Source organism: Muntiacus reevesi, chromosome 7 (genome assembly GCF_963930625.1).
Source record: "Muntiacus reevesi chromosome 7, mMunRee1.1, whole genome shotgun sequence".
Taxonomy (NCBI): domain Eukaryota; kingdom Metazoa; phylum Chordata; class Mammalia; order Artiodactyla; family Cervidae; genus Muntiacus; species Muntiacus reevesi.
In genome coordinates this window covers 88,934,626-88,958,470 of record NC_089255.1, presented here as the reverse complement: position 1 = coordinate 88,958,470, position 23,845 = coordinate 88,934,626, and the positions used below count along the sequence as shown (strand labels likewise).

The 23,845-nt window shown below is 35.8% G+C and overlaps 1 protein-coding gene across 1 annotated transcript in view; it reads left to right on the top strand.

The window, feature by feature from the left end:
• GTF2A1 (general transcription factor IIA subunit 1) overlaps positions 1 to 20,887 on the top strand; it is a 35,294-nt gene extending 14,407 nt beyond the window's left edge. Inside the window, exons 4-9 of the mRNA XM_065941910.1 lie at positions 815 to 879; positions 6,278 to 6,353; positions 7,546 to 7,679; positions 10,009 to 10,329; positions 13,565 to 13,654; positions 20,702 to 20,887. Coding sequence (XP_065797982.1) covers positions 815 to 879; positions 6,278 to 6,353; positions 7,546 to 7,679; positions 10,009 to 10,329; positions 13,565 to 13,654; positions 20,702 to 20,809 — 794 coding nt within the window. The 3' untranslated portion in view covers positions 20,810 to 20,887. The remainder of the gene's footprint in view (positions 1 to 814; positions 880 to 6,277; positions 6,354 to 7,545; positions 7,680 to 10,008; positions 10,330 to 13,564; positions 13,655 to 20,701) is intronic.
• Positions 20,888 to 23,845: the final 2,958 nt, after the last annotated feature.

The window sequence follows — 23,845 nt, the reverse complement described above, 5'->3', positions numbered from 1 at the left end:
GGGTTGTGTTTTTTTTTTTTAAGCTGAAGAAAATAAGATTCTGGAAACTTTCAGATTGGGAGAAAAAGATATTTAAAAGCTAAATTACAACTTTCTGAGTTCACTCTGAATGAATTAATAACACATTCAGAAGTAATATATTAATAATATGGTTAATGCTGAGTTGGCAAGACAGTATTAAATTTTCCAGTTTAAGAATGTACAGAAGGCTACCCTGGTGGCTCAGTGGTAAAGAATCCGCCTGCCAGTGCGGAAGTCTCGGGTTCAATCCCTGATGCGGGAAGATGATGTGGCCGAGCGCTGAAGCCCGTGCGTCACGACTGTTGAGTCCTTATCTAGAGCCTGGGAGCTACAGCTCCTGAGGCCCGCACCCCTAGAGCCATGCTCCCCAACAGGAAAAGCCGCCAACAGGAAAAGCTCCCCGACAGTGAGAGCCTGGGTACCCGGAGAGCAACCTCTGCTCACCATAGCTGGAGAAAAGTCCGCGTAGCAACGAAGACCCAGCATAGCCAGAAATAAACAAATGTATATTTCTATGCATTTTTTTTTTCTAATTTTATGTTTAGGCGTTAGGTATCTCATTGCTTTATGTTTCCAAGGTCCCTTGTTTCCTTAGGTATTTGTTAACTCAAATCTTTTAAATTGTGGTTTACAGTATGAGGGTATACCACGGCTGTTATTTACCATAGAAGTTTGTAACATTCTAAGATGTCAAATGTTTGGACAGCATGAAAAAGAATTTCAGTATGGTATAGCCTTCTTGTGAAATAGCCTCATTGTCTGTTGTCTCTCTGTGTGCTTATGTTTTTTATAGCTGCAGCACCTCAAGTTATTGTTCCTGACTCTAAGCTGATACAACATATGAATGCATCAAACATGGTAAGACTCAGAACACAGTTCTTTGCTTGGCTCTATTTAATTCTAATCCAAGTTGTGATTATGCTTGAGTATGTTGTATATTAACATCTTGAAGTTTTGTTCAAGACTTGAGCAAAATACCTGTTTTGCTGGGTTTCCTAAGTATTAGATTTAACAGCAAATCTAAAGTTTAACTTGATACTTAGACAATTAAGGTTCATAAAATTACATAACTTTCTGTTGAAGATACCGAAAGGATGATGCTTTGTGTGAGCTATTTTTGAAAATAGGTTTAGAGGACCTACCAAACATTATGCCAAGTATAGTTATGTTTCAGAAGATCTATTAACTGAAAGAGGTTAGGAATGTTAAGAATTAGAAATTTTATTAAATGAAAATAAACTATTTGAATAAAGATACCTAGTATCGTTAAGATCAGACATTTACAAATTCTCCTCTGATTTAACCATAGCATCGCCTAGTAAGTTTTATTACAGTATATAAATTGCTATTTTAAAATGCATTTTAGCCAATTGAGTTTATTATACATAGACTTGATATTTCTAAGGGATAGCCACTGAACTTCATAAGTCCTCAAATTTTCACATTTCACTTAGCACATACAGTGTATCCCATCAGATATTACTGTAAAAGTGAAAGAAACACTAAAATAAAGTTGAATTACCATAGTTGTTCCAGCATTTTCTTGTAGATGGCTTTTCTTTTGTTTAAAATACACAGACTGTTAGTGGTATCTCAGCTTTGGCACTCCATTCTTAATTCAACCAAATCTTTTTATTAGGTAAGAATCATTATTTTAAATAGGATTTCTTAGTTTAGTGCTATCTATGAGATTTTCTTTTCTGATCCAAGTTTTTTTTTTAAAATGAAGAAGCAATTAAAAAGAAAAAACCAGTTTCTATATTTTGTGAATGGTGAGCAGTGAACCTGAAAACTCATTTGTGTTTTATAAGACATACAGGAAGCAGCGCTTACATACCAGACAAATGACTTCTATCTACTGATACATACTAGCCTTAACACATATATAACTTTACAGAATTTTCCAATTATGATAGGAATTTTTAATTCACAAAAAATCAAGAATCTCTATTTGTACTTCTAGTTCAGGTTGCCAGAGTCAGTTATTTTGAGTAAAAATCACAGAAGTCCACAACTGTTGATTCTAACACATAGTTTTGTTATTAAAAAAAAAAAATTTCAAGTTTCAGGCACCAAAATTTCTTTTTAACTTTCACCCTTAAAAATAAGTCTCAGATTTTCCTGGTAGTCCAGTGGTTGGGAATTTGCCTGCCAGTACAGGGCACACGGGTTTGATTCCCAAGTCCAGGATTTCCACATGCCACGGGGCAGTTAGCCTTGTGCTCTAGAGCCCGCGAGCCACAGCTGCTGAAACCCACACGCCCTAGAGCCTGAGCTCTGCCGCAGGAGAAGCCACTGCGGTGAGAGGCCTGCACACTGCACCTAGAGAAGAGCCCCCACTCAGCAACTAGAGAAAGCCTGTATGCAGCAGTGAGGAGCCAGTACAGCCAAAAATAAAATTAAAAAAAAGTTCTAAACAAAAAAGTCTTGACTGTAGGATCCATATTATAGTTGATACTATTGAGGCTGTTTCCTAGGGAATAACTTGTATAACTGTAAAACAAAGTTTGGCAGAATCACCTGTAGTAGGCCCGTCTAATTTTGAAGAATTTTTAGTGTTGTGGGAAAGAATTTTTAATTAAAATTGTCTTTTAAAGGACTGGCAAAATTAATGGCCCATCTCTGACTAGTTGTGTCTCTTTGATTCTAAAGAGCATATGTTTTTAAACAGATCATAGATCAGACTTCAATCAATAAAATGTGTTAGCATTTATATATATTTCAGTGTTTTACTTGTTTTCAGTTAGTGTTTGCTCCATGTGTTTCTCGGCTTCCCTGGTGGCTCAGACGGTAAAACGTCTGCCTGCAATGTGGGAGACCAGAGTTCTATTGCTGGGTCGGGAAGATCCCCTGGAGAAGGAAATGGCAACCTACTCCAGTACTCTTGCCTGGAAAATCCCATGGACAGAGAAGCCTGGTAGGTTACGGTCCATGGAGTCGCAAAGAGTCAGACATGATTGACTTCACTTTCCTTTTCCTTTCCATGTGTTTCTCATGTTCTAAAATGTAATCAGTATAGGCTCTTACAAAGAAAAGTTTTTTGGATTTTTTTATGTTTGCATTACTATTCCTAATTCAAAGATATCCATTAAGAAGTTTGATTTTTTTAAAAAAATTCTAATAGCTCTTTGTGCTTTGGAAATGAACATATTGAAGAGTTATGTAATTTCATAATATATGAAATACTGATAATGTGTATGGTAGAAGGCTGTTTCAGAGAACTTACAAAACAGGACCTTATATCAAACTAGTTTTGCAGGTTCCCTCTATGAAATTATTGCTCAAATGCATTCTTCATGTTAGGGCCTTTTCACAAGATACAGGAACGAACTTTCAGCAGACATAAAAAAGATGGTTTGTGTATGATGTATGTGTGTATACTCAGTTGCTCAGTCATGTCTGACTCTTTGTGACCCTATGGGCTATAGCCTACCAGGCTCCTTTTTCCATGGAATGAATTTCTCCAGGCATAAAAATACTGGAGTGGGTTGCCATTTCCTACTCCTGGGGATCTTCTCAACCCAGAAATTGAACCCATATCTCTTGTGTCTCCTGCACTGGCAGGCAGATTCTTTAGCACTGCGCCACCTGGGAAGCCCTTGTGTATGATACATCACAACAGATATTTATAGCAACTTGAATGTGTAGAGGTATGCAGGTGGTTATTGTGTCATGTATGCTATAAGGAAAATGGTAGGTCAGTTTGCTAGTAAAGTGAGATCTATTAATCTTATAAATTGTGAATTATAGGCACTTAACATTCCTAAGTAATATTTCCCAATACTGAGTGGTTTTTAGTATATTCCTTAAATTTAGATTACCTTTCATTTGCTTATATAGACAAGGTTTATTTAAATCTTTCATTTATTTAATAAAATGAAATGCAGAGGCTGCATTTTATAAAGAGAACCTGGCAAGCTGTAGCTGAATTTGGAGGATATAATGGGAATTTCGGGCTTGAAATATAAAGATTACTTAGGGCTGTCAAATGGCAGCAAGCATATTTTCTTGGAAGGCTGTTCCTAGAGCCTAACTAGATAGTTGTATCATTAACCTACTTCAGTATAATTTTCCAAGATTTGTTGACTTCTTGAAGATTAGCATCTCCAAAGCACATGTTTATTTCTTGAAGTGTGTTCAAATAAAAGTGTTAGTCGCTCAATCCTGTCTGACTCTTTGCAACTCCGTGGACTGTAGCCCACCAGGCTTCTCTGTCCATGGGATTCTCCAGGCAAGAGTACTAGAGTGGGTGGTGAATCCCTTTCCCAGGGGATCTTCCCGAACCCTAGTCTCCTGCAATGCAGGAAGATTGGTGGGCTGTGCAAATTTTAAAGGAATTCTCCCTTGATTCCCTAACCTGTGTTGTCCCTGCCCTGGCCCCCAGAGGGAGTGGAGGGAGGTTATGTGTTATAAACACATAAAAGTGTTTATAACAATCTATTCATTAGATTGTATATATGAGCTTGGTACCTTAAAGAAGGTTGAAGTGTGCTGCATTCTAAGTCACTTTGGTCATGTCCAACTCTTTGTGACCTCATGGACTGTATGTAGCCCACCAGGCTCCTTTATCCGTGGGATTCTCCAGGCAAGAATACTGAGGTGGATTTCCATGCCCACCACCAGGGGATCTTCCCAACTCAGGGATCGAACCCCTGTCTCCTGCGGCTCGTGCATTGCAGGCAGATTCTTTACCACTGAGCCACCAGAAGCCCCAAAAAAGGTTGAAGGCGGGGAGGGGAGCTACTGTTGTATAGTTTTATAGTTATAGTATAGTGAGATACATGGAAATGAGCTTCCCAGGTTTCACTAGTGGTAAAGAACCTGCCTGCTAGTGCAGGAGAATTAAGAGACGAGGGTTTGATCTTTGGGTCTGGAAGATCCCATGGAAGAGGGCATGGCAACCCCTCTCAGTATTCTTGCCTGGAGAATCCCCATGGACAGAGGAGCCTGGCGCGTTACAGTCTATAGAGTTGCAAAGAGTTGGACATGACTGTAGTGACAGCATGCCTGCATTTACATGGAAATACTTAGAACTCAGGATTTTTCTTTTCTTTTTTTTTTTTACAAAAAGGAAAAACAGTAAAAATGTAGAATTCTTTTGGAGGAAAGGGGAGAAATCTCTTGAAGCAGTAAATCAAGAATTTATCCTGGATTTAAAAACATTCGGAGTATGTAATTCCATGTATATTTTTATAACTTAAAGTCAGAAAGTAACTCCATTTTAAAATGCAGACATTAATTTTTGTGACTCAAGATTTTTAAGGTATTTTTTATATTACTAAAACTGTTAGTAATACATGTTTCACCTTGATAATGCCAGTGTTGTCACCTTATGCCATAAGTATATCTTCATTTCAGAAATCTTAGTGTTCTTAATTTATACCATAGTTAACAACTTTCTATTAAGAAAATCTTTTATCAGAAGATTGCAATTCTTAGAGATGCCAGAGATAAGAATTGCAATCTTCTGATAAAAGATTTTCTTTAGAGACTTGTTAATTATGGTATAAATTAAGAATACTAGGATTTCTGAAATTAAGATATACTTTTGCCACTAGTATATTAATTGACAATAAGGAATTGGGGGTAAGGAAATAGAACAAGAAAGAAATAATGGAATGGATATTTTATTTATAGTACAGCATTGCTAGTGTGGGTTAGAGTTCCTTAGTGTACATTCTTCAGGAGTGGAGAACCTCCTAATTATATTATTCTGCATAATTGCTTGAAATAATTAGGTAAGATATTTAGGCTCATTGATCTTTATTGTACCATTTTTTTAATTGGGAGGTAGTCTTATTGCCAGAACTTTTCATTGTCAGTTCAGTTCAGTTCAGTCGCTCAGTCGTGTCTGACTCTTTGCAACCCTATGGACTGCAGCACGCCAGGCCTCCCTGTCCATCACCAACTCCTGGAGCTTACTCAAACTCATGTCCATTGAGTCCGTGATGCCATCCAACCATCTCATCCTCTGTCATCCCCTTCTCCTCCTGCCCCAATCCCTCCCAGCATCAGGGTCTTTTCCAATGAGTCAACTCTTCGCATGAGTTGGCCAAAATGTTGGAGTTTCAGCTTCAGCATCAGTCCTTCCAATGAACACCCAGGACTGAACTCCTTTAGGATGGACTGGTTGGATCTCCTTGCAGTCTTTTCATTTTAGTGTATTCTAAATGAAACTTCAGTTACGATTAATATATGCCAGAGGTAAACCGAGGTGCTGTTATGCACATACATATTTTTATTGTTTTCTTTTCAGAGTGCTGCTGCTACAGCTGCAACCTTGGCACTCCCTGCTGGTGTGACTCCTGTTCAACAGATATTAACAAATTCAGGTATATAGAAATAACTGTTACTTATGTAACTCAGAATATGGCACCATCTAGCCTTAGTTTTGTCTTCATTGAAAGACAGAAAATTGTAATACTTCTTTTACCATTTGGCTTACATTACTAAAATAAGATGATTTGAGGACTGTAGCTTATTAAACCATAGTCACTGCTGAGGATGCAGCAGAGAAGATGAGAATTGCACTTGAACTTTTGATCCATGAATGAAACCCTATTTCTTGAATAAAGTATGATTATCTAGAATGCTTATTTCACTTGGTCTTTTTTCTAAATGCATCTAACTTGCAAATAATTAAAGTTTTACTCTAAATTTAATTTAAAACCTGCCAAATTAAGCTTAATTCATATGAACTAATTTTGTGTCATTAAACTAAATCCTATAGTACCTTACTATAAAATAGCAAAATTTATTGCATTCTGTTTTATATAGTATCTCTCTATAGGCTGGCAAAATTTACTTTTGGTAATAATGTTTGAAGAATTTATTTACCTGGATTTTAAATATTTTCTTTGTAATTTTTTTTTTTTTTCCTTTGTAATCTTAATTACACAATTTCTTGTTATTTTGTTAATTTCTTAATTTTTGAAGAACAGACTTAGGAGCTTATCTTGCCGCATATTTTAATGAAATACAATTACTTACTACTTCAAGATTCTGAGTTATCTAAAACAATATTTTAGAGGGATTTTGCATAAGCCAATCGTAGTGTTATATGGCATTGATAATTGGTTCAGCAAACTCTTGCTTTTTTCATGTTGAAGCTAAGTTAATGCAATGCTTTGGTTCAAGATGTTATTGCTTTATTATACTTTTGTTTCTTTAAAGCTATAAAAATGAACAGCATCTGAAATGTTTGGTCTTACTTGTTCTTTCATGACTTATTAGCAAAGATAATTTATGCTTTTAATTATTTCATAATCTGTTGTTAAAACTTTGTTGGAAAACAGCTTTATCAGGAAAATAAAGTATTTTAAGCAATGTATTTCAGCATATCTGGAAGTCAGAAAAGGTGGATTATAGTTTACTGTGTATAGATAACAGCCCTTAATAAAATTGCTAATCTTCTTACTCAGTAATTTCTGACATTCACTGTGGGCTGTCATTCACTATGATTTTGTTTTATTCTGAGGTGTCACTGCTGAAGTGGTAACTTGGAATGCATACTTTTTGCTTTAGGCCAGCTTCTACAAGTGGTCAGAGCAGCCAATGGTGCCCAGTATATCTTTCAGCCTCAGCAGTCAGTGGTTCTGCAGCAACAGGTTATACCACAGATGCAGCCTGGTGGAGTGCAAGCTCCTGTGATACAGCAGGTGAGAATCTTCTAAGTTCTGACCACCATGGGGTTCTTTTGTCTTCTGGGTGCTTCCCATTCCGTTTTCCACAGCTTTATCTATACATATTCTCAGACTCTTCTCCAGTACTACACAATATGTCATTCTGAATTTCTCCTGTACACCTCACAGCTTAACTTAGGTTCAGTATGTTTGACTAAATTGTTATCGCTACTAATGCTTTCTCCTCTCCCCCCACCCCACCTTCCTTTTTATATGTGGCACCACTCTCCATCCAGCCTCCTAGTTACTCAGCATTCATTCAACACACATTTACTGGGTGGCTATTTATCAGGGTCTTTACAAGAGGCTAAAGACTTAGGAGTGAACAAAGCAGGAACTCGTCTAGTTTCATGGCACTTATGTTTTATCTGGGAGGGGGTACATGGACTCCTCCCTTTTGCTTTACCTCTAGTGTCTAAGGTACCATGAAATTCTATCAATTCTTAATAGTTCTTTTTTTCAGACTTCGGTTTAAACATGTTTTCAATCCTTGAATATGTTTGAAGCTAGTTTTGTTTTCCCATACTCCCTTGTCATTTTCTTAGTTCATGTTCTCATCATTTCTCACTTAAAATACTGTTATCCTCTTGATTTCCCTGCCTTCAGTCTTATGCCCTCTTAAGTTGACTGCCACTCTATTTATAGTCATTGTTCTAAAAATCTTTAAATGTTTTAATGATTTCCCATTGCTTATTGGAAACCGTGTAAATTTCTCAGCATGGGTTATAAGATCTTTTTTTGTGATCTTGATTTTTTTTTAATCCTTCCATGTTTACTTTTTGCCATGCTTCCAACTGTTACCTGCTTCAGCTGCTGTTTATATCAGTATTGACAAATACTTGCATCTGTGTACCAAGTATTAAACACTTGTGTGAGGACAAAGGTGAAAGAGAAACAGTTATTTTCTTGAGGATCTTGCATACTGTGAAAAAGAGGCAGACACAAAAACAGATGCTGTTAATATGGTAGTATGATGAGGGAGGTTATGTCAGGGGAGTTGCATTAATCCAACCTGGTCACAGCTTTCCCAGTTTTGCTCTGCTGGTCCTTCTGGGTTTTCTCTTGATTCCAGTCTGTTTAGAATGCCACCTTTGGCCTTCCTTCTAGCAGTTCTCCCCACTCCCCGCTCCCCCGCCCCCCCCCCACCCCGGGCAAACAGAGAAAGCCTGCCTAATCTCCCAAAACACAAATAGAAACTCTAGTATTACCTACTAGAGAAACTTCCTTGACCGGGTCTTGTCCCCCATAGCTGAGTTTAATACTCTTTCCTGTCATCTCATATGCTATATGTCTCTTACATCTTCTGTCTTTTTGAGTTGTTATTGCTTTGTCTATTGCACTATTAATCTGTAAACTTGTGAAGAGAAATACTGTCTTGTTATTTTTGCTTTCCTTGGACCTAGTGACAAGGAGTTGCCATTTAGTACTTTTAATTTATAACTGGGTATGCTCTGCTTTTTACTTAGTAACTATAATTATAAATATGCCCATTATAACAGATATAATTATTATATGTTTATTAATATGTTCTTTTTGAGCTGTGATTTACTTCCGAACCCTAGAATACAGAAGCTGGAAGGAACTTTAGAAATCATCTGACCTGGTGGTTCACAACTTTGGTTATATGATTAGAATTATCTGGGAAACTAAATAAAATGAATACATGTCATCTCATATCAGTTAAATCAGAATATTAGGAGTAGAGACCTAGGTATCAATATTTTTAAGTCTACAGGTTGTTAGAATTTGTAGCAGGGTTGAGAACCATTGCCGTAAACAGTGAAGCGAGGTTAAATGACTTGCCTCTGCTGCATCTTTATCTGTGATCTTAGAACTGGAACCCAAGGCTTCAGTTTCCAGATCAGTGTTCTTCATAGGGTGAAAGTGTAGCATAATACTAAGAGCAGAACCAGAAAGCCTAGGTTCATGTTTTGTCTCTTAGTGACTTGATTGCAAGCTTTGCAAGTTATTAAACCTCCATACCTCAAGCAAATAAGCTAATAACATGTAAGTCTTGGCCTGGAATCTGAAATATACATAATAGCAAGTACTTGATAAATGCAGCAATTTTAATTTTAAAAAATCTGTTTTTCTTTAGAAATTTGAATGGTAAAATGAAAATTTAGTGAATCCGTAGACTCACTAAACATTCCTCTTATGCTTTGGTGGTTTTTACCTGTATGTGAGACATGGCTATTTAAGGGTGATTCTTTGCCATTGGGGCCTGTTTCTGTGTATCAAATGATGAATCTGAGCAATTTGATCCTCTAACTATTCCTAATATGTAGTTTTTCTTTTGTCTTAGGTCTTGGCCCCTCTTCCTGGAGGGATTTCACCACAAACAGGTGTCATCATCCAGCCCCAGCAAATCTTATTTACAGGAAATAAGACCCAAGTTATACCTACAACAGTGGCAGCACCTACACCAGCACAAGCACAGATAACTGCCACTGGCCAGCAGCAGCCACAGGCCCAGCCTGCTCAACAGCAGGCTCCGTTGGTATTGCAAGTTGATGGAGCTGGGGATACGTCATCTGAAGAAGATGAAGATGAAGAAGAAGACTATGATGACGATGAGGAGGAGGACAAAGAGAAAGACGGAGCTGAAGACGGGCAAGTGGAAGAGGTCAGTTTTTAGTGAAGACGTGCAATGAGGGCCTGCTCAGCTGTTTCTTCTTTCACTTGGTGCCAAACTGATGAATTCTATGTTTTTAGAGACTGTTAGGGTACTGTACAATGTAAGATTTTAAATAGTTAAATTATTAACAAGATTTTTAGATTGTTCTGGATATATTTATAAAGTATTTCTGTAGCTGGTAACAAAGAGAAAGGCGGAGCTGAAGGCGGGCAAGTGGAAGAGGTCAGTTTTTAGTGAAGACGTGCAATGAGGGCCTGCTCACCTGTATCTTCTTTCACTTGGTGGCAAACTGATGAATTCTATGTTTTTAGAGGCTGTTAGGGTACTATACATTGTAAGATTTTAAATAGTTAAATTATTAATAAGATTTTTAGATTGTTCTGGATGTATTTTTAAAGTATTTCTGTAGCTGGTAATAAAAAGCAAATGTATACCAAATTAGGTTTTACTTATAAATGTGATGACAGTGCAAATAATTCTATTTCTTTGACTTCATACATTCATCATGATATAGCTTAAAGGTAAGACATTGGTAGAACCAGGTAGATGTGGTTCATCTTTTCCTTCAGTAATTTAAAACAGCATTTGGGAAGAGAAGACACTTCAGAGTTAAAATGTTCCATATTCCATACCAGTTCCTTAGATAACCTCACTGCCCTTATTGTCCGTCTGCAGTTTTAACACACCATTCTTTCTTACTCATCTTTTGTTGTGTATTTCTAGAAGTAAATAAATATATCTTTGTTTTCCTCAGTGCTCCAGCTTAGGTACTTATAGTCAAGATGGTTTGTCTTAACCACAGTTTTCACTGTTACTGCCTCCTGCAACAACCTAAGATGTGATCTTCTGGTTTATCTTCTTTCTTCTTTTAAATTATCTAAGTAATGTTTTTTAAAGAATACTATTTTATTAAATATTGAACAGATAAAAAGTATTTTATGGTGTAAACAACCCAATGTCTGCATCTAGTTTAAAAAAAAAATCCCTTAACCTAACATAAAGTTCCCTGAGGACCCCTCCCTAATCCCTATCATCTTCCTTCTACCATCAGAGTATCCTTGCTCACGAATTGTGTGTTCATCACTACCTTGCCTTTATATTTTACCATAAGTATTTATATTCCTAAGGAGCTTATTGTTTAGTTTTTCATGCCTGTTTAGAAGTGGAATAATTGTGTATTCATCTGCAAGTTGATGTTTTTCCCAAGATGGTATTCTTGAGGCTCATCTAAGTTGTTGCATATACCTATAATTATTTTCACTGTTAAATGTTAAAAATTTATCCATTTTTGTGATACATTGGGCATTAGGGTTGTTTCCACTTGTTAACTGTTATACAATTATAAAATATTCTGGAATAAGTCTTTTGGGACACATTCAAGTGCTATACCTAAAGATTGAATTGCTGAGTCATAAGGTATGCATATCTTCAGGTTACAATAAAATGCCACAGTGTTGCACTAGTTACACTTCTGGCATTCAGTATATAATGGTGCATGGGTCTGTGTATGTCTTCACCAGTACTTGATGTTGTCAGGCTTAATTTTTTTTGCCGGTTTGGTAGGCAGAAAATTTTTCGTTTTGATTTTTCCTTGATTAATGATGAACAGCAAGAGGCTTCTGCTACACCACTTTTTTTTCAATTTTCTTTTTTGTTATAAACACCATAGCAAATTTTTAAAAACTCTTTGAAAAGAGAAACATATCATAGTTCTTGATTTCCCGTGTGTACCTAACACCTACCCACTCCTTCCCTGTACACAGCGGGATGATCAAAAGAAACAGGATTTTCAGGTGGGGGTGCCAGCGACCATGCTCATCTTTATTTACTGGGTAGCCTCTTGACTCTTTCATGTTTTCTTTGTAGGCAGTCGTCAAGTCAAATGTGAAAAAATAGCAATTTTTCTTGACTAGTTGACTAAGTTCTATAATATTGGTTAGAAATGGTGATAGTGGTGATAATTGCACATACTAAGTGCAAATTGTACACTTTAGAATGGTTAAAAATGGTGAAATTTACCTCAGTAAATTTTCTTTTTACATTTACATTGGTGATAACTATTTTGAATTAAAGAATATATATACATATACACGTGTGTGAGTAGGTACAGGCCTAGAGACTTAAAATCTTTCTTTTTTTTCTTAAATTGGAGTATAGTTGCTTTACAATGTTGTGTTTCTCCTATACAACAAAATGAATCAGCTATGTATATACACATATCACCTCTCTTTTTGGATTTCCTTCCCATTTAGGTTACCACAGATCATTGAGTCCTGTGCTATATAGTAGGTTGTCATTAGCTATCTGTATTATACAGAACAGTGTATATATGCAAATCCCAATCTGTCCTGCCCCTGCCTTCCCCTTTGGTCATATGCTTGTTCTCTTTGTCTGTGTCTCTGTTTCTGCTTTGCAGGTAAGTTCATCTGTAGCATTCTTCTAGTGAAATCTAGAATTGGGATATGAAATTAGTTCATATAGAGTATTTGTTTTGATTATTTTTCTTTCTATTTTTATTTTGCCCTAGCTTCTCTTCTTCATTAATTAGAAATTAGAGTTGTGTGTTTTATTTTCTGTCACAACTGAGGTTGAGGTTAACTTGATTGGTTGTTTTATGCTCTAGCTAGATCTTGGCATTTTAATTCTCTTCGTTATTAGGATCAAGATCCCCCCCTTCTTTTAAAATGTGGTTGCCTTAGTTATGCTTTAAACCTCCACCAGTAGACGTACTAATTTGTATTCATAGTCTAGTCTTTAAAGACTGGCTAGGCTGCCAACTTTTTTCATGTCCTTGTTTTCCTCTTTCAGCTTCACCAGTGTGTTCTTTTTTATGCAGCTGCTTCTGGTGGTACACAGTACCATTATCTCATTAAATCTTCATATTTTCCTAGATCCATTTCTAGACAGATTGTTACTGGAGTTATCTTCTTGTGCTATTCTGAAAGAAGAAAGGAAGTAAAGTAAAACATCTTTTCAGTCATATAAATTATATAGCTTAACTATTGTAATTATTGTATTTAATTTCTTGCTAGAATTTCAGTGACATTGGCAGAATCTTAACACAGCCCATTAACAATATGTTCATGGTATATGTGGATCTGTCTGGCCCTTGGTTCTCAAAGAACTTCAAGGTCACTGTGTTTCTTTTCAGTGAATATTGGAAGGACCTTTTTTTAGTAATACATGAAATATAAATAAATGAACTCTCCTTTTTCATTTTTAGGAACCCCTCAATAGTGAAGATGATGTGAGTGATGAGGAAGGACAGGAACTCTTTGATACAGAAAATGTTGTTGTGTGCCAGTATGATAAGGTAAGAATTTAATCAGTTCTTTACTGTCTGAGCCACCAGAGAAGCCAGTCATCAGGTTACTAGCGTTTTTGCTGTTGTAATTTCTTCCTTAAACCGTCCTGTCTGCTGTGTTCAAGCATTTGGTTAGCGGATGGGTGCCTCTTAGAAATTTTAGTATAAACTGTGTGAATGAAAGCAGTGTTATACTTTAGTAGGTTATTTTAATGGGGTGAGAAATTAATTTGTATAGCTTTATAGTTGAAAAATAAGTTATGAATGAAATCACAAAAAATATGTTGTTTTCAATTTAGACTGTATCTCCCAACTTGTTAACAAAGTAAAGCCACTTTATGGTTGTCTTTTAACATGAGTATTAACTCAGTGGGATAACCCTGTTTTCCCTCTGACGTCAACTGTCTCAAAACTTAAAAGGCTTTAATTGAACCTTTCTATAACTTTTTGAACGAGGGTAATAAACAAGACTGGTAACTAACAAAAGATAAGTTTTTACTGAAAATTATTTTAAGTTATTTAACTTTGCTGTGTGTAGTCCATGGGGTCACAGAGTCATACACAATGTGGGGACTGAACAACAACAAAATTTAGGTAGCAATAAAAATATTTTAAACTAGGTTCTATGAAAATTAACTATTGAGTCCTTGATTTCTTAATTCTTAAAAGGGAGGTTACTTCTCAAGTATTTTTGTTATAGTTTTGGCATCGTTGAGATTTTTTTGTTTATTGAAACATTTAATTCAGAATAAAATTTGTTTTCTGGCTATAGCCATTAAATTTATAATAAATTCACAAATTTTACTTCATTTTTATAATTTAATTTCAGCAGAGATCTTTACCAAGTGTTGAAAACTATGACAGACATAGTTGGCTAAACATGTATTTATTAAGTGCCTAATTGTGTCAAGTACTGGAAATGAAAGTGAAAGTCGCTCAGTTGTGTCCGACTCTTTGCGACCCCATGGACTGTCCATGGAATTCTCCAGGCCAAAATACTGGAGAGGGTAGCCTTTCCTTTCTCCAGGGAATCTTCCCAACCCAGGGATCGATCTATATTCATATGATGCAAAATTTGTGCTCTTTATGCCCTCTTTTACAAATGATAAAAGTCTTAAATTTGCATTGCTTTTATAGAAATGAATATTATAAATAGCCATGTTTATTGCTAACAAATCTGTAGGAAAATTGTTAAAAAAAATGATTCTTGTCATTTCCTAATGTAAAGGTAAAATTAAGCCAGTTAAATACCAGTGAAATTTTAGAGAATTAGGTTAGTGAGGTCATTGATTCCGAGTATCGGGGCACCCACTTTTGTACCTTATGACTGCTAAGTTGAGCACTCACAGTGCCCTATACCAGGCACATGATAGTACCAGTAGTCTCCTGTTACGTGCGTATGGAGGGAGAGTGCTGAAGTTGAAACAACACGAGGTACCAGTAAATCTTTATTGTCAGGAAGACTCAAGGGAACCTGACCAAATTATCCAGAATGCATTATGGATAGCAGGATGTCAGATACATAAGAAAGGACCTTTACTTTAGCTCGACTGAGGAATATGCTTCTAAGTATTTTCATATTATAAGAGACTAGTCTTCTCCTTTGTACACTTAATATTTTCAATGTTAAAATTGGTGTGTTTTGCTCATGGAGACAGTATTTTAATGTTTTAAAGTAAGAAATTTTAAAATAAGTAGTGTGTTGTATGGTTAACAGTTTTAAAGTTTACAGAGATCTAATTTTTATAATCAAATGAGTTTTGGAAATTGGAGGGTTGATTGTTGATGTTTTAGCCAACAGTGAAAGAATGGTGGTGTTCTAAAATGGGCTTGGGTGTAGTTTGAGGCAACTTGAACTTTAGGAGTTTATTTTTGAAGCCTAAATTTCAACAGTGAGTCAGTGTTAGCAGCAGTCCTACAAAGAATTGATTGTGTTGCCAGTCAGATGAGAGCTTTAAATCTAATAATGAGGCAGAGTTCTCACATAGTATGGATAGGTAAGGACTGGTGGCATCAGGTGTTGAGGCATTGGCCTTGTTTGTAGATAGTGTTACTTAATGTCATGAGGAAAGTTCAGAGTCCTTTTTCCTTGCACTCAGGATACTCCTTTATGCAGGACTTAATATAAGGCCAGTAAATGAATTGTTTTTCAAGTTATATTTTGTGATTTTATTCAAGTAAAAATATTTACTACTTACTGCTCAATATGACCTCAGTACTTAGTGTGTGGAATATTGCTTGGTGCCTATGGTACTTTGTACATTTGCTTTCTGCAGGTTCTAAAAACTGCAGTTTCTTTACTTGTCTGTGGAATTCTTTTTTCGTGGCTGCTCATTGCTTGCTTATTTATTTAATTCCACATCTTTCACCTTATCGTTACTTGTTTCGTGCTAGAAATAAATTTATCTCTCCATTTTTAGGATAATTAATATTTCCTCTATAGGAAGTCAAAGAGAAAAGGAGACAGAGATCTTTTTATTCAAAAAATACTTAATAGTATCTGTGATGTTCCAGGGCACTCACTGTTCTACGAGCTTGAGATAAGCCAGTGAAAAAAACAAAATAGTCCCTGCCATTTGGAAGCTTACTCGAGTTGAGGGAGACAAAGGCTTAAAACATAACAAAATGATAAAACAAATTACAGTTACCTCAGTACAACACTGGGGCTAATTGCATGTAACTTAGAGGCAGCACTCTGTATCTGTGGTTCGTCTATATATGTATAGTCATCCAACCACAGTCCATTTAATTCTGTAATATTTACTATTCAAAAATACCTGTGTATAAGTTGATCTGTGCATTTCCAAACCCATACTGTTAAAGGTTCAACTGTAATATGCTGTTTTAGAAGTTGATAATTAGTGTGGGCAATTATAGAGTGGGAAAGGAAACAGGATCAAAGTCTTGATGAAAGTTAGCCTTGTCATTATTTGGTGGCCTAACCTGCCTACTTTGTGTGAGAAGCAGCAGAGGCCAGTGTAGCTGGGCTTGGGGTAGCAGTGTAGCAGTCAGTCAGGTAAGGGGGGCAGGTGGTGTGGTGTAGGGCTTTGTGAGGACATGGGCTCTCTCTCTGAGTGAACTGAGAAGCTCTTGGAAGGTTTCAAATATACAAAAGTGGTATCACTTGCATTTTAATCTTTAAAAAAATTGCTTTGTTGAGAACAGGGTATAGAAGAAACAAAGGTTGAAATGAGATTAATAGAGGGGCATCATAGTAACCCACATGAGTGAAAATGTTGATTAAGGCTAGGATGATAGCATTGGAAGTGATGAGAAGCAGCTGGATCTTGGATGTTTCGAAGGAGGAGTCAACAGGGTTTCCTGACTCTTGTGTATGTGGTAGAAAATAAAAAAGAGAATCAAGAATGACTCCAGGATTTTTCTTTCTTTTTTTTTTTTTTTTTTTTTTTGATGAGGAACTAGTCAGAAGAATGAAGATACCATCAACTGAAATGGGAAAAGCTGCAGATGGAGCAAATTTAGGAGAGGAGAGTGGTTGGTTTGGGACATTAGATTTGTATCTGTTAGATGTTCAAATCATCCATCCTAAGGTGTTAAGTGTAATAATCTAAATAGTGTCATTAGACCAGAGCTATAAGACCACTTGGGCTTCTCTGGTGGCTCAGTGGTAGAGAATCCACCTGCCAGTGCAGGAGACACAAGAGAAATGGGTTTGATCCCTGGGTCAGGAAGATCCCCTGGAAAAGGAAATGGCAACCCACTCCAGTACTCTTGCCTGGAAAATCCCATGAACAAAGGAACCTGACAGGCTTCAGTCTAGAGGAAGTCACAAGAGTCAGCCACGACTTAGTGACTAAACAACAACAAAATAAGACCACTTAATGTAAGAGGCCCTGTTCTGAATTTTGTTTCACTTTATTGTACTCTATTTTGCTTTAATAAATGAGAAAAGATTGATATATGGTAAATTTATATATAGCTTAAGTTAGTGGTCTTCAGGAAGGGCATGAGAGTGGTTTTCAAATATATGAAGTATTCATTGTTTTTTAGATTAACTTCCAAAAGGCAGAACTAGGATCAATAAGTAGAAGTTTGGGGTAAGCAGGTTTTAGTAAGGGGTAAAGTATGAAAGACTTGCAAGGGGGCTGTCCCAGGAAGGGATAACTCAATTTGCAATTCTTCACCTTCCACTTTTAACCACACTCAAGCAGACACTAAACAGTGATTTGCTAAGAATATGCATGGAGACCGTTTGCATGGGGATGTTAGACCATGGAGTTTTAGCAGTGGAATAAGAAAATGCCTGTACATAGTGAGAATTTCTGCATCAATATGGAAAACAGCCTGATAAATAGAAAGCGTCTTGGACTGGAGCAAAAGAATCATCTTTGTCACTTAATTATGATATGTCATTGATCATCTCATTGAACTTCTCCAGGCTGTAATTTTCTCCTTTGAAAATGAAAGCCTGAAATGGGAGTGTTGCTTACAATTGAAGGGAAGGGAGAGTGAAGACCTGGAAATCAGTTAAAGAGTACTTTAATAAGTCGTATGACAAGAGGCTATTGATGTAGTAACTAGAAGATTATTAGTGGCCTTTTAGAAAACAGTTGCCAGGTGTCCTGAAGACAAGTAAAGTAGAATTAGAGATAAAATAATAATTAGAGAAATAATAATATTAGTATGAATTCTAATACTGGGGGGCCACAGTGTTTAAAAAGTCAGCAATATATAAGTTGTTAGTGTATGTGAGGAACAGGAGAGTAGTTGTAAACATGATACCAATAATGAGAAAAAATGCCCTGGTGGTCAGTAGATAGGGAGAAGGAAGAAAAGCCTATGGTTAATTAAATTGTATAGACATAAAAGGAGTTACAGAGAAAAGGCAAAAAATAAGTGTTCTAGAAGCATCAGGGACAACAAAGGGTATTCCTGTTTTAACTATTTTCCTGTAAAAAATTGCATAGGAAATGACACGTATATGCAGACCTGGTAGAGATTAAAATAATTTGCAGAGAAACATTATTGACTACTTTAATGAACCCAAATACTAAGAGCTATAAAGTAAATATTATTGATTATAGATTTTTGAAAAATTCACCTAGTTAATTGATTTTTTTTGAGAGATACAGAGATTGTGTCAAACTATTAAAATGCAATTTGACCACAGTTGTATGAAAATAGAAATCAGATGGAGATTAAATATGCTACTGACCTTGAAAATACCTTGAGACAAATGAAAATGGAAATATACCATACTAAACATGTAGAATGCAGCAAAAGCAGTTCTAGGAAGGAAGTACATAGAAATGCCTACATCAAGAAATAAGGGAAAATCTCAAATAAACAATCTAACTTTACACCTAAAGGAACAGGAAGAAGCCCAAAGTTAATGGAAAGCAGGAAATAACAAAGATCAGAGAGGGAATAGAGACTAAAAAGATAATAGAAATAAAGATCAATGAAACTAACAGCTGATTATTTGAAGAGGGAAACAAATTTGACAACCCTTTAGTGAGACTCAGAAAAGAGAGGATTCAAATAAAGTCAAATGAAAGAGATGTTAACAACTGATAATAAAAATGCAAAGGATCATATGAGACCACTGTGAACAATTATACTTTAACAAATTGGACCGTGTAGAAGAAGTGGATAAATTCCTAGAAACATAAAACCTTCCAAGACTGAATCATGAAGAAATTAAAAATCTGAACATACTGATTACTAGTAAGGAGATTGAGTCAATAATCAAAAACTTCCCAATAAACAAAAGTCTAGGACCAGATGGTTTCACTGGTACATTCTACCAAACATTTAAGAAGAATTAATACCAATCCTTCTCAAACGCTTTGAAAAAAAAGAAGAGGGCGGAACATTTTAAAACTCATTTTACAAGAGCAGTGTTACCTTGATACCAAAAGCAGACTGGGGTGCCACAAAGAAAAGGCACCCCTATCAGATACATAGGCTGGTATCAGATGATAGGCTGGTATCATCCTGATGAACATAGATGCCGAAGTGCTCAACAAAGTATTAGCAAACTCAATTCACCAATTATTTTAAAAGATCATATACCATGATCAAGTGGGATTTATTCCAGGGATGCAAGGAGGACTCACCATCTGCAAATCAGTGTGATATACCATGTTGACAACCCGAAGGACAAAAATCATGGGATGGTCTCAGTAGATGCCGAAAAAGCATTTGACAAAATGTAACATAAAAAATCTCAACAAAATTGTTGTGGAGGTAATGTACCTCAACTTAATAAAGGTCATATATGACAAACCCATAGGTAACATACTCTGAAAAGCTCAGAGCTTTTAAGATTAGAAATGAGACGGGCATGTTCACTGTTAGCACTTCTATTCAGCGTGGTATGGAAAGTCCTAGTCAGAGCTGTTAGGCAAGAGAAGGAAATAAAACACAAATGAAGAAAGGAAGGAGTAAAATTCACTATTTGCAGGTAATTTTGTATTACAAAGAAAATGCTAAATACTCCACCAGCGAACTGTCAGAGCTATAAATGAATTCAGTACAATTGCAGGATACAGAAATCTATTGGGTTTCTGTGCACTAATAATGAACGATCAGAAAGAGAAAATAAGAAAACAATCCCATTAACAACTGCAGCAGAAAGAAAATCTAAACAGAAACCCCTGAATTTATAGATACGGAGAACAGATTGCCAGAGACAGGGTTTGGAGGTTAGGTACAATGGGCGAAGGTGGTCAAAGACACAAACTTCAAGTTATAAATATTTGCGGATATAATATACAGCATGATGACTAATGTTGATGACACTGTGTATTTGAAAGTTAACAAAGAGCTTAAATGTTCTCATCACAGGAAAAAAAATTGTAACTATGCATGGTGATAGATGTTAGCAGGCTTACTGTGGAGATCATTTTGTAGTATACACAGAGATCCAGTCATTACTTTGTACATCTGAAACTCTGTTACTTGTCAATTATATCTCAAAAAGAAAACAGTTTGCAGTTGCAGTAATATACATGTTTGTTGTGTGAATGGGTTTTCTTGTTGTTTGTTTCCTCTTTTTATTTTATCTCATGCATTTTTTACTTATTTATTTAGATACACAGAAGTAAAAACAAATGGAAATTTCATCTCAAGGATGGCATTATGAATCTTAATGGAAGAGATTATATATTTTCCAAAGCCATTGGGGATGCAGAATGGTGAAAAGAGTTGGTTCTTTTTCTTTTATAAATAAAACAAAAGAAACTTAAAAAAAAAATTAAAGTGGACAGTTTGAAACTTGGAACATATACCAACCAAAACTTAACTTCTGCATGTCAGAAAAGTGCAGTAGAAGCAGAGCTACTGGAACAAAGAGACCTTGACAACACAGACACTACTTCTGACTGGCAAGCCATGGAACTGTAGCACCTGGGGTTGTTGGGGTGGGAGGGCGGGGCTTTGTGTAAGAAAACCAGAATTGTCGATTTTAAATACAGGTACCTGCCACTGGTAATTAGCATGTAAAGCTTTGTTTATATTCCTTCCTCCAACTTGAGTTCAGCCAGAGGATACTTGTTGGAATGAACTGAAGAAACTTCCCTTTTGATAGATTGAACTGAAACTGCTTATTGTACGTGGTTATATTTGGTAAAAATTGCGTGTTGAGCTTTTTACAAAAGGGTAAGAATTAATGGTGTTGAATTTTAATTCACTTGTATAAGGAAACAGTTTAGAACTCTTATAGGTCTTAAATATTTTTACTTGCTGTTCTCCCTCAGTAATATATACCTCTTCCTTCCCTGCTTGATGAAACATCTATTTACAAGTTAAAGGAAGTGTATAATCAGTAATTACAGTTTGGAGACAAAATTTACCTAGGAGTGGATGTTTATTTTAATTAGATTTTCAGACTCATTATAAATATAAAGACTTGGGTCTTGTCTGAGTTGAGCAGAATTAAAATGACAACTTCAGTTTCCTAACAGAATTGTATTTGTTTCTTTTAGTCCCACACCTTAAAAAGAAACCCCAAGTGGCTCCTCAGGAATGCAGTTTTGTTGCACAAAGGTACCATCTAGCTGGAATTATATACATATGAATAGATAGATTATTTTCCTGTTGGGCTGAAGTGTATGCTTATGTATGTGTTTAGTCTTTAAGCTAAACAAACATTTAGATAACATTCTGTGCATTGATTGATGCATTGGGCAGGTGGTGAAGACCTGGATTTTTATCAAACAATTTAGTAATTTTAAAAGTTTCTTGTGTTTACTAGTAAAGAATTTAAAAACTCTTACTCTAATTGAACACATTTTTTAAAATGCAACTTTGTAATTTGAGGGAGAAATTTTGGGGTTAGAGGAGGGTGGGCCACTTAGTACATACTTACCTCTCTTTTGTGCAGTGGCCCTTCGAGGCCACTGATAATACAGTGGGCTCCAGTTTGCACATCGGGAAGACAGCATAGAAATTTGACTTGTATATTAAAAACAGTAGAAATGTAATATGTATATGAAGAATGCATAGCTCTGTTTTCTGTAAGGGGCTCTAAAGAACAATGTGGCAGTGCTGTATGTTCAGTGTGAACGAGTTGCTTGGGAGAACTGCAGGAACATGTGTCCTCACCTTTGTTCTTAACACCTAATTCTTTTCATGGTTTATTTTGACAAAATTCACATGTGTTTAACTTGTATATTGATTTTTTTAAGTCTTCCACTTTTGTCTTCCTTTTATTTGCCTTTGTGTTTCCAGAACTAACAGAGAAACACTTTAAAATACATTGCAGAGAAAAACTGTGAGCTGTTTTATATTTTCTTTTTTTTAGCACAAATCTTTAAACTTCTTTAAAAGGCTAATTTTTTTTTTTTTCTTTTGCCTACTTCCCACCCGAAATACCACCTTGGTCCCTTTAACTTATGTTCTGAACTTTGATATAAATGGTGGTTTCTAGCATGCTAGTAGTTAGATTTATTTCGATGTCATATCTGGTGATACGGTTTTAATTTTTACTATATTAATTTAGTTTTTTTGAGGTTTATTTGTTTACCCAGTATGCTCAAAGCACACGCAGGTTTTTTGTTTTGCTTTGTTTTTGTTGAGCCTGGGAGGAGAGGGGAAGGGAGTAAAATCACAGAAGTCCTGTTCATTTGTGCTTCAATATAGTTGCTGGTAGGTTTATATTTACCTAGTGAAGAAGTCAATGACCTGAACTACCTATAAAAGTTTAGCATTGCTGCAGTGTTGATTGAAACCCTTTGGCTATCTAGTAGTTCTTATGCTACTGAACCTTGGATTACTATATGATACTCAGCTTATATTTTGGACTCTCTATGTAGACAAAAACATTGCATTCATTATAGAATTGTACACTAGCCTGTTTTTATAACATTGAAACATCAACAACCACTGTTTTCAGTGTGACTCAGTAGGGTTGTTTTGAAACAGGAAATAACCATTTATATTTGCACCTGTGTATATTGCATATCAATTATGACATACTTGGCAAGTGCTTTTCTTTTTACCTGTGAAAATTCTGAAAACTGGTCCAAACAACACTGCATACCAAATTGTGCTCTTATATATAACACTGCATTGTCTTCCTTTTTAGTCAAATAGCATGTTTTAGTTTTATTATAGTGGCTTGCTGTAAGAATGCCACTTGCTTATCTTTTATTGTACTTGAATTCTTAATCATGCTTTTAACATTTTATTTAACATCATTTCATTAGGTTCCATTAAAAATGTCATTCCTTTGAAAATGCAAGGATTCCCACTTTCAAAATTTTGAAGTAAAGATAGCATTTATTCAAAGAAGGAAAGTAGTTCAGACTTGGTATTATGAAATAAGTGAAGGTTTCAGAAAAGGATTTGTTTAGATTTGCACAGATGATGATGGCACCTTGTATTAAAAAACAATCAACAGTGCTAAGGGAAATTTACACAAAAGTACTAGGTTTATGTGTGGAAATGTGTGCCTTTCAGTGTATGTACTCTTTTTTTTTTGGTGGTCATTTGGATAATCAGACCATTTGAATGGCTGAGAGCACATTTAAATTCTGTGGAGCGCCACATTTGGCTGAAACAACTCTAATGTGCAATTAGTTTCTAGACTAAAATGTCTGTTATATGAGGGGGATCTTTATATTGGGCTTTTATATTTTTTTAAATGTTCACATTTCTTTCTATTAATTAAATGCCATCATAGCACCACATTTATATTGCCTCTTAAAATCAAAGCCACCTTGATGATGTTCTTGG